This window comes from Trachymyrmex septentrionalis, unplaced genomic scaffold (genome assembly GCF_001594115.1).
Source record: "Trachymyrmex septentrionalis isolate Tsep2-gDNA-1 unplaced genomic scaffold, Tsep1.0 scaffold27, whole genome shotgun sequence".
Taxonomy (NCBI): domain Eukaryota; kingdom Metazoa; phylum Arthropoda; class Insecta; order Hymenoptera; family Formicidae; genus Trachymyrmex; species Trachymyrmex septentrionalis.
In genome coordinates this window covers 742685-753188 of record NW_017305430.1, presented here as the reverse complement: position 1 = coordinate 753188, position 10504 = coordinate 742685, and the positions used below count along the sequence as shown (strand labels likewise).

At 30.2% G+C, this 10504-nt stretch overlaps 3 protein-coding genes across 3 annotated transcripts; all 3 read right to left on the bottom strand.

Moving 5' to 3' along the window:
* Positions 1–324: 324 nt before the first annotated feature.
* Positions 325–1549, bottom strand: LOC108749176. The gene is made up of 3 exons (XM_018487715.1): positions 1511–1549; positions 863–1121; positions 325–437 (listed from the first exon to the last, which is right to left on the bottom strand). The coding sequence occupies exons 1-3, from the start codon at positions 1520–1522 to the stop codon at positions 340–342; spliced, it is 369 nt and encodes a 122-aa protein (XP_018343217.1). The 5' UTR covers positions 1523–1549; the 3' UTR covers positions 325–339.
* Positions 1550–3252: 1703 nt separating this feature from the next.
* LOC108749171 (repetitive proline-rich cell wall protein-like) lies at positions 3253–5003 on the bottom strand. The gene is made up of 2 exons (XM_018487711.1): positions 4913–5003; positions 3253–4287 (listed from the first exon to the last, which is right to left on the bottom strand). The coding sequence occupies exons 1-2, from the start codon at positions 4925–4927 to the stop codon at positions 3574–3576; spliced, it is 729 nt and encodes a 242-aa protein (XP_018343213.1). The 5' UTR covers positions 4928–5003; the 3' UTR covers positions 3253–3573.
* Positions 5004–6283: 1280 nt separating this feature from the next.
* Positions 6284–8013, bottom strand: LOC108749173 (mantle protein-like). The gene is made up of 3 exons (XM_018487713.1): positions 7931–8013; positions 6943–7227; positions 6284–6586 (listed from the first exon to the last, which is right to left on the bottom strand). The coding sequence occupies exons 1-3, from the start codon at positions 7955–7957 to the stop codon at positions 6431–6433; spliced, it is 468 nt and encodes a 155-aa protein (XP_018343215.1). The 5' UTR covers positions 7958–8013; the 3' UTR covers positions 6284–6430.
* Between the last annotated feature and the right edge of the window lie 2491 nt (positions 8014–10504).

Genomic DNA, 10504 nt, shown 5'->3' with positions numbered 1-10504 from the left:
ATATATTGGATATAAAGGACGAATAAAAAAAATTACTCAAACCACGTTCGCAATTATTTCCGTCTGTTGCGAGTAATTATTTTCACAAGAACATATTTGTACTTGCGATAAAAACTACGATGCAGAAACAGTTATACTTTAAAAAAAATATTCTCTAAGACGCTTATTAATTATTTTTGTTTAACTATCAAGCAATCGAACGTGTCTGTTAAATACATTTGAGCCTTATTGAGAAATTTTCAATTAATTTTAAATTGACCACATAGACAAAGATTGCATTTTAATTATTTGAACACTATTTTTTAAATTATTTTTATAAATAAAGATATTTTTATAGAACTATAATGATGTTTCATAATGGTCATGATCGAGATAGTGATCATGGTCGAGTAGTATGTCAGATTTGACGTCATCAATAGGAAATTCTTCATATGGAGCTGAAACAAATTAATATTCTCTATTTGCCTCTACAAAACATAATTATGGTATGTACTGATCATTTTAAAATAATATTATAAATAATCTCTAAAAATACAATATTTTAAAATTATATCAAATTATCACGATATTTCTAATTTAAATTATTAATATATTCAAGCAAAACAACAAGTTACGATGCTAGAGTTACCCGTGTCAAAATAATACCACGTTAACGTCAAAATAACATTAAAGTGAATTGTAACTAATCAAACATTATCTTTTAGTAATCATTTTGGAGTTACTTTAATATCATTTTAATGTCGTGATGACTTGTATTATGCTTGTGTATCTTCTTTTTCAGGCATTTCTATTTCGTTGAAAAATCACATCAATTTTTTTTACGAACATGATCGATTTAATGAGAATTTACGTTTTTATTTACCGGAATGGGACATGATGTGATCTACATCATTGTCTGATTCCACAATTGGAATGATTCTCTCATGATGGTGCTCCACATCAGTCTCCTGAATTTCTGCGGGATCTCCATAATTTGCGGGTAACTCTATAGCATCGTGATTATTAAACTGCACATTTTGATAACTGGTAGCGCCATAGCCGTGATAAACCGCATGGTGCGAGTAATCCTCCTTTGGTATTATGCCCGCCTCGCAAACCACAATTAATAGAGAGAAAAACAACTGGAATACAGTAAATTTAAACACACTATGATGAAAAAAACATAAGTTAGTTTGATTTTTTATGTTAATTTTGCTAAAGTATACCGACGATTCTTAATTCATATACAATCTTTCGAGCTAAGATTAAATATTAACTTATAACACAATTTTAAATAATAATCCATCATAAAGTTTATATAAAAAAAATATTAGAGCATTTTTGGATTTAATTACTGATTTTTCCAATTATTCGTTGCGACAATTTTTACGCGATATATAAAATTATATACAATTCTTTTATGTACGTCACAATTGCACGATGAAAAAGACATAAAATTAAATTTTTTTTTTTACGTCACTCTTATATAGTTTCCACTGTTTTCTTAATAATTTTTTCAGCATTCACTTACATAGTAACTCATAATGAATTCACTTCTCGGACAGCTCGGTAGACTCTATTATACTGAAAGTATCTTCTCATGGATGTCTATTTTATACAACGGTGGTCGCGTAATATTATTGCGTAAGTTTTATGTGAATATTACGCATCATGGGCGGATGTTTACAATTCGTGCTTCATGGCGTGGATTCGTGTGGAGGCGAATCCGTACATAGCACGTTTGTACATAGATATGGGAAAGCCGGCCGGTTACACCCGCGAACGTGCATGTGTAGGTCATTTCAAAACGCCGAGATAGTTCACCGTTTCATTGCCGAATTATGCAACCCCGTCCGAGCGGTGTTGCGCGTAAGTGAATGTCGAAATCGTGCGATTCTTCGAAATCTCGGGAATAAGTAGAAAGCTCACCAGCGCAGTGCTATTAATTCCAACTCCAATAAGTATTGATTTTATGCAATCAGTTTCTGTCGCGATAAAACGGGAAGAAAAGTTTTTTGGTGATATTTGCAATAAAGACTTAACTGTTATACAAGCAGTCTCATTCCTTCTTCCAAATACGGAAAGAACAAAATATTTAAAAATTTAGCCAAGTCTCAAAAAATTCTCTAATTTTAAACAGTTAAAATGATTATATAAGAAACTCAAGTATGATGAGCAATGTTACAAAAAGTTTTAACATTCTAACAATTAGTTTGAGCGTCCTACATAATGATTTTGATCCAACAAAATTATTTTTTTATCTGAATTTTTATTTAACTGAATTTTTAGACTTTTTAGTAAAATCGTCCTTTTGTGAAGTTTCGTAATAAATTTTTATCACGATACTTCTTTGAATTACACATTAATAATTAAATGCCTTGTTAAATAAAATTAAAATTATGCATAATTATATATTTTATAATTGTGATCTAAGCTCTGTAATTATGATGTGTAATGTTTAATGATGCGATTCAATTCCTGAGAACAATTAAAGAAGCTTAATAGTAGTGGGATTTCATAGCTTGAAGAATTATGATTTCGACGCACTCTAGATAAGCGGAAGATGTTCTCAACTTCGTAACGTTAATTGTACGCTTATGAAATTTCTATGCATAATTGCATCTTCTCTAGATGAAAGTTTAAAAGAATAGCGATATTTTACGGTTGGAAAGTTTCGGCACTAAGGTCGTTCAGTATTTATAATCTTTATGTGAATCTTATCAAGAGAGTATTAAGATATTCACAGAATAAAGATTTACGTTTTGAAATAGGATAGATATCGTTTTATTAAAAATTAATTATAGAATTCCTTAATTGAGAAGCAAGGTAATTATTCACGTAAATTGAGAGTTTAAATAATCTAAATACGTTTTATAATATAAATTATATATTTATATTATTAACTAATATTTATTGAACGCATGATTTCAATTATGATTTACGCTCGTGTAAATTTTATTTTTATACTGAGAAGAAATGTGTACTGAATTTTAATAAATATTTATTAGAATAGTGCCAACTAAACATTCACTTACAGTAAATAAATATTTACTTAAGAAAAAATTATTATTAAATTAAATTAATAGTTCTTGTACCAAATAAATGTATCTTTACATCTAATAAGTATTTAGTTGGTACTTTTCAAACAAAAAATTTATTAAAATTTAGAATACTTTTTTCGGTGCATTACAGACTGAAGGTCTCCATCAGATTAAAGCGTCAAGAAAATGTATTGCAAAATTTCAAAATTAAAAAAAAATTAAGACAAAGAAATGATAAAGAAAAATAATTTTATTATATTCTTAAATTTGTGTCAGTTTTTGACAATTCGCTTCCTTTCATTTTGACTCGTAGCATTTCCTGATCTTTATCGCTATAAATACATTGCATTGTTCTAATATAACATTTTACATATAATTTCACAATTTACAATTTTCCATTGCATTTTACAAGTTTCATATTTTCAATTTAGAAAACGCTGGTCAATGAGCCGACGATGAAATCATCAGTCGATCATTTAATCTTAAGCGCATTTAGATATGTTCTCATTTTGTGCAGCTTGACATATTAATATCGATTGTTCGATCAAACGTTCTACGCACAATGAGGCTTAACTATAATGGAATCGTGATCCGGCTGCGGAGCGTACACAGGTGATGGTGCATGAACCAAAGGTTTCACGTAGGACACCTGCGGTGCCTGCGCGTTTACCACATTCGGCGAGGCGTACTGAATGGCGGGCGCATGGACCAGCGGTTTTTGGTACAGTATCTGGGCAGCGGGTGTCTCGTACTTCTTAAGGAAGATTTTCGGCATTACATCGTGGTATATAGGGCTCTGGTACGTGGGTGCGTAATGCAGCGGCTTCTGGTAAATCGGAGCATAGGACGGTGCAATGGGGCTCTGGTAGATGGGCATTACGGGTTTGATGTATTGCAACGATTGATGCTGTGCATGGTAATTCACCACGGGAGTCGCCGGTTTCACGTACGTGATGGTCGGCTTCTGCACAGAGGGATAGGCGTGAGGCTGTTGGATGTATTGAAGGTGAGCTAAGGGTGCTATGCCCAGCTCTTTCTTCAAGTAGGCCGGTTGGACTAGGGGTCTCTTAACGTAGACCGGTGATGGTGAATAAGCGGGAACATGCGAATAGAGCGGTTGGTGAATGGGTTCGCAAGGTTGGTGGATGGAATCTCTCTTTGCCTTCAGCATTGAGACATCCGATGTTTTGTCCAGCGACTCGACCGGCATGTCTATGTGCATCCCGGTCTCCGAGCGCACCGTTGACAGCCACAACAAGCATGGTATCTAGAAATTAGATTATATAGAAATAAATTATTATGAATGACGTAAACAAGAACTTGCTAAAAGATCCGTGTATATATGTATATACAAAATTAAGTATAGAATGTGTAAAATATTTAATATATTTAAAAATCATACTTTTTAAATTTTGTGAAGAATAATACACGTTTGCAAGTATTATGTTGCATATTCGCTAACTATAAATATTTTGTTTGATAATTAATATATTAAGTGCCATTTAGAAATTAAGTTAAACTCTCTGGGGGGCTCTCTTAATCAAAATTAATTCTGTAGAAATCTATTTTTATAATTTATTATCAATCTGGAAACTATAAAATAAAAAGCACACTGAATACTCTATTGCTTAATTGGAATCGCTTTATCAGGTATTATATAAGAATAGGTATTGTATAAGAACATAAAAATTGTATATAAAAATGAACGTATTATAATAATTTTTTTTAATTGAAACAGACATTAAGAATGGTAATAGAAGCAAGTAAAAGTAAATATCTTTATTAATAAAAAAGTTATAGCATAGTTAGGTAAAAGAAACTTTTGGAAGGCCACACTCAGGTGGCATCAAAGAGTTAAATCTATCACGGAGCAGCATTACATCAGTGCTTACCAATAGTCTGAACATGATTTTGCTTCTGTTTCCGTTGAATTGCACGATGACCAATAGATCGGGAGTTCTGGACCAAACTAGAAACGCGTCACTCGTAGTCCTCGGTTTTATAAACTTTTGCTCCACTTAAAGAGGGCAAGTTTCTTGCTGAAGTCGAATGTGATTCCCTTAAGCGGCGTAAAAAGTTAGATCCATGATGCAATCGTACGCGCCCCGGTATTTCCTGAATAAATTCTATGACAACGTGAGTGAGTGACCACCTCGGGCATGGCGACACATTGCGTCGTTGACATTATTCGTCGTCGTTTATCCACGCGGTGGACACGCCAATCTGCCATACAAGTCGAACACTGTATCGTGAAATATCGCCTGAAGTGCCGCCTGTAGGAAAATAGTTACGTATATAATTTATAATAACTACGGATGCATTTCACGTTTGTGCAAAAAATCAGGCGCAAGTATTTATTGCATGCAACCCTATGTCGCTGGGAGCATTGAAATCTCAAAGATTTTTAATTTTTTATTAGAAAATTAGTGTACAAAAAAAGACTTATCAAAAAAATATTAATGTAATTCTGTATGCACATGCATATTATGTATATTATATATTTATATATTATATATTTAATTCAATATGTTTAATTTATATACTACATTGAGAAAAAAATATAGTCAATTTTAATAAATATTTAGTTTAATTCTGCCAACTAAACATTTACTTACAGTAAATAAATATTTGTTTAATAAAAAAAATGATTGTTAAATCAAAATAACATTTCTTGTATCAAATAAATATATCTTTATATTTAATAAATATTTAGTTGGCAGTATTCAACTAAATATTTATTAAAATTGACTATATTTTTTTTTAGTATAGATATTTAATTATACAAATAATTTATATAATATGCATTTTTTTATCATCTTATATATATTATACTTATGCTATATATAATATCATTATTTACGTTTTTAAAAAATTACTTTGTTTATTACGTTAATTCAAACATGTTTATCAAAGTTATAAAAAAACGGATAAAAAAAATTTAGCTAAATACAGATCTAAAAAATAATTTGATTTAATGATAAAAATAATTGTGTAAGATACTTAAACTAATTGCTAGATTGTAAAAATTTTTTGTAGTGTTTATTATGCTTGAGATTTTTACATAATTATTTTGATGATCCAACAATATTATTTTCAGATCTATCTGATTAAATTTTATAATATTTTAACAAAATTATTAATTTTTTTCTGTGTAATTGTATCAATTAAATGTCCATAATTAATTTTTCTATGATTCTAAATTACTTATTTAAGTAATAATAACTAGTGCTTATATAAGAAGAAACAATTATTTATTAGTTTGTTTAAGAGTTTATTTAACAAATATAAATGTTACATTTATAACAATAAACTATGTACATACATCACAACTCTTATGACTTAATATTACTCGTGTAACGCTTGTCGCTATTTTTGGCATAAAGATACTGAAGAGAATCGCCCAAAATGTATTAGTGCTTTTTCCAGTGTCCTGAACCGTGTCCTGAACTCTTATGATGAAAAACGTGCTTGTATACTGGCACGTGAACTGGATACGGTTTAGGTATTGGCACTGGAAAGTGCTTCTCCACTGTAACTGGGTACGGCTTCTCGACGACATATGGTACCTGCAACGCAATACGTTTATAGATTCACAAAGTTTAATAAAGAATATTTTATTTTAGAAACATAAAACATCCTATAATTATTGATCTCTTTCAATATCACGATACTTTTTATAGATCAATATTTTAAATTTCAAAAACACAATTAATTTAAATAATATAAACAATATAACATTTTTATAATATTTAAATAATATAATATTTTCTATATAATCTTGTATCTTATTAACTGTGTAATAAAATAATAATATACTTATAATATCACAAAGTAAAAATTATATTATAGGTGCGTTTTTCTTTACAGACGATTTATTATAATTTCATATAACCTTTCAAAAATATTTATTTACAATACAAACCTTCTTCTCCACGACATATGGTTCCGGTTTCTCTATAGGTATCTCAATGTGTTTAATAACTTCTACGGGTACCGGATGCGGAACTGCGACTTCGACTTGATAGGGTTGAGGTATCGGAATTTTAATTTGCTGAGGAACTGGAACGGCAACCGGGTGCGGAATTGGTATCGCGTATTTCTTGTAGATAGGTATCTCCACTGGCTTAGAAGTTTCGTGATATGTAGTACTACTGTGATCCTCATCATGGTAAGAAGCCCACACTGCGGCCACCATTGTGGCAAGTACCTACAAGTGTAAGTGAGTCATTAAAATCACCGAGTTCCGAAGTAGAATGTCGCTAACATCGTTATTCATAACCACTTTCTAGTCGCGATACCCGCGATAGTAAACTCTTCTTTTAGGCAGTTTCACGAGATAACTGTATCTAATTGAACGCGCAGATCACTAGTTTTTCTAATCGCCTTACCAAACCATATTCGGAATGATGTTCACACAGAATGTAGTAATTTCGTAAGAAATAACTAATTGCAACCTTGTCTCGTTTATCAACTGAATTGCTCTTTGTGAGAAAAGTAAGATTTGTTTTTCTGCTTTTCCTTTATTCAAGAAATTAATGATTATTTAACATTTACGAAAAAATTGAAATTAAATATTTGACTGTTACTATCATTTTCAAAAAATAATAATATGGTGTACTAGAAATGTATCCAAGAACGTATTTAGACAAAAAATTGGTTCTTCTACTTAATTAATAAAAAAATTTATTTAAAACATAATTTTTAATATAAATTAATAATTAAATATTGTTAAATAATAATAATTAAATTTGTTAGGTTTTATATTCTAAACTAATATCGTCTGTTAATAACTGCAAGTATAATAATTTAATTATATGTATAACAAATAATTCTCTTCTAGAAATATAATGCAAGAACACGTAAAACTAAATACACAGTACAATATTCAATGTGATGACGAAAGTACTCACAAAAAGTCTCATGATTTGCGAAATCATGCGCCAAAGACACCGTCGAGACAATTGATTCTACGATACTCGTCCGTGGAAACGCGCAATAGATTCTACGATGCTTTCAAAGTCATGGCTAACTCTTTATATACCAGCACTACTTTCTCCCTTCTCTTCATTACGTTGATTGTAACAATTCGCTATATTCAAGTACATTCTTGCATGTGCAAATGCCAGCTGCACGATATAACGATAAATACCGAAAGTGTAGTCCCGACCAATGTTCTTCACGTTCACCAAGATTGAAAAATGCATAAAGTAAATTACTAAAACTTTATGTTATAGGTAATTTTGCGATATGTGCCTAGGATTTCTGAGTAAATAATAAGCTATTCGTCCGCATATTAATTATCTTTTCATACTTAAGACCATTATACATGCATATGCACGTGTTACAACAATGGTAGAATGTAAAGAATATAACAAAGTAATACTTTATAACTATTATTAATTAACACCTTAATTAATAATAGCTTGTCTCTAAATAACAATTTGATGAACGGGACCTTTAATAGTTCGTCAATTAACGTTATTATATATATTTTTGGTATTAATATATAAATAAGATTGTATAACAAACACATTTATAGCAAATCTTCTTCAGCAAAATTGAATTTAACCTTTTTCAATCAATAGTACTATATAATTTTTGATAAAATATATCTACTGCTTTAGAAATAATATTTAAGTGTAAATTTTTTTTTCATTTTCTAGAAATAAGTGTATTGTATATAACATAACTTTTTATTATGTAGAATTTCGAGATAAGATACAGATTATCCATTTGAATCGTTAACAAATTAAATACTGTGTAATAATGTTAGAAGTTTGTTGTACGCATCATTTACACTAAGTACGTGATATAATTTTAAATTGCACATATATATGTAAAAAATACTATAAAACTATACTAAGTTTAATATTTTTTGTTATTAAATTTACTATTATTAATAAAATCTTTATACAATATTATTTAAAACTTTATAGTAAAATTAGAGAAAAAACTATTTTCTTTGAATGAAAAGAATGTTAACAAAACTTAAAGATGTAATAAAGAGAGAGTGATCATTATTGACATTGACAAAAAGTTATACGATTATTGCGTATAAAACTTTCCATCTGTTTACTAGCTGTTATATTGTAGCTTCTAGAATCGGGAATCATCATAAACTAGTCGGGACTAATGACTTTAGCAAACATCAGGGGTCTTACTATTTTCAGTACTTTAATGCTATTTTCACTGCTGAGAAGATAAAAGGGGGCAGGTATAAATGCATTGTGATAATGACAATCTGCACACTTTATCATTTTTACTGTCGCTTCCGTTGCTTTTAACAAGTTATTCTTCCAGTGATAAATCAGGTGATAAAGTAATTCTCACATAAGGAGAGAGAGTCTCTCTGGTGCAGTTATATGCAATTGTTTTTCAGTTGCGGCTGTTCTTTCATGCTCGCAATTGCGTGTATCAACTCGTGAGACGAAGATCAACGTAAATGTGATAATGTGGTAATGTCACGGTTTAGTTTACTTGTTCAACAATCTGTGAATAAACATGATTGCATGATTGCAATTCACCAAAATGCAGATGTTCATGCAACCAACAGAATGTTGTGGAAGCACATTTTATTATTTTACTGAATAGATTATTTACACACTAGCACATCTAATTTTTTCTTCTTTAAAAATTTAAAACTCAATTTTAATTATACAGTTTTAATCTAATAAAATTAATCCATATACAACAATGTATATTCGAGAGCTAATTAAAAAATTAAAAACTGATAGACTGAATTCTGTTTATTTTTAATAACATCTGTCATTAATATACAAGATAAATTTGGTAAAATATCTAAAAATTTAAAGATTTTGCTGAAATATCTATTATAAACATTTAGATAGATACAAATTTAAAAATAAATTTGTTAGACCATCAAAATAATTATGTAGGAAACTCGAGCACGATAAGCAATGCTGCAAAAAATTGACATTCTAGCAATTAGTTCGAGCGTCCTACATATAAATTGTTTTGATACTTCAACAAAATCTTTAAATCTGTATCTAGCTAAATTTTTAGATACTTCAGTAAAACCGTTCTTATCATGTAATTAATTAATCTTTTTAAAGCATTTTAATGTTACAAAGTATGTTATTCTAATTAACAAAGTAATTTTTTAAACAAGAAAAAAACATTAAATATTTTTGTGACAGTAACGAACCATAAATCATAGAATATATAATATCGCAAGTGATAAAGTGATAAAACAGCTACAGACATTATGGCCGCATAATGTTCAAGTCAACGCAGATAATTGATGCAGAGGTAACGATTTATGAAAGGCACCAACGCCGAGGGTGTGGTCGCGCGACAGCAAGAGAGGATTAAGATTTGAATCGTGTGCGATGCTATCGCCGAGCGAAACAGTGAAAGTGCATCTCAAGTAAAAGTGGTTTCGCACATCGATGTAAGAACGCGCGCCACGCTCATTACGGTGAATCGAGACCGAGCGCGAGCCCCACGGTTGCTGCAGCCAGTTT

Excerpts from the sequence above, each read along its gene's own strand:
- LOC108749173 (XM_018487713.1), bottom strand. The coding sequence starts at position 7,957 with ATGATTTCGCAAATCATGAGACTTTTT. Across the intron at positions 7,228-7,930 it reads CGCAAATCATGAGACTTTTT|GTACTTGCCACAATGGTGGC; the intron begins GTGAGTACTTTC and ends TTACACTTGTAG. Across the intron at positions 6,587-6,942 it reads CATATGTCGTGGAGAAGAAG|GTACCATATGTCGTCGAGAA; the intron begins GTTTGTATTGTA and ends ATTGCGTTGCAG.
- LOC108749176 (XM_018487715.1), bottom strand. Across the intron at positions 438-862 it reads TCACATCATGTCCCATTCCG|CTCCATATGAAGAATTTCCT; the intron begins GTAAATAAAAAC and ends AATTTGTTTCAG.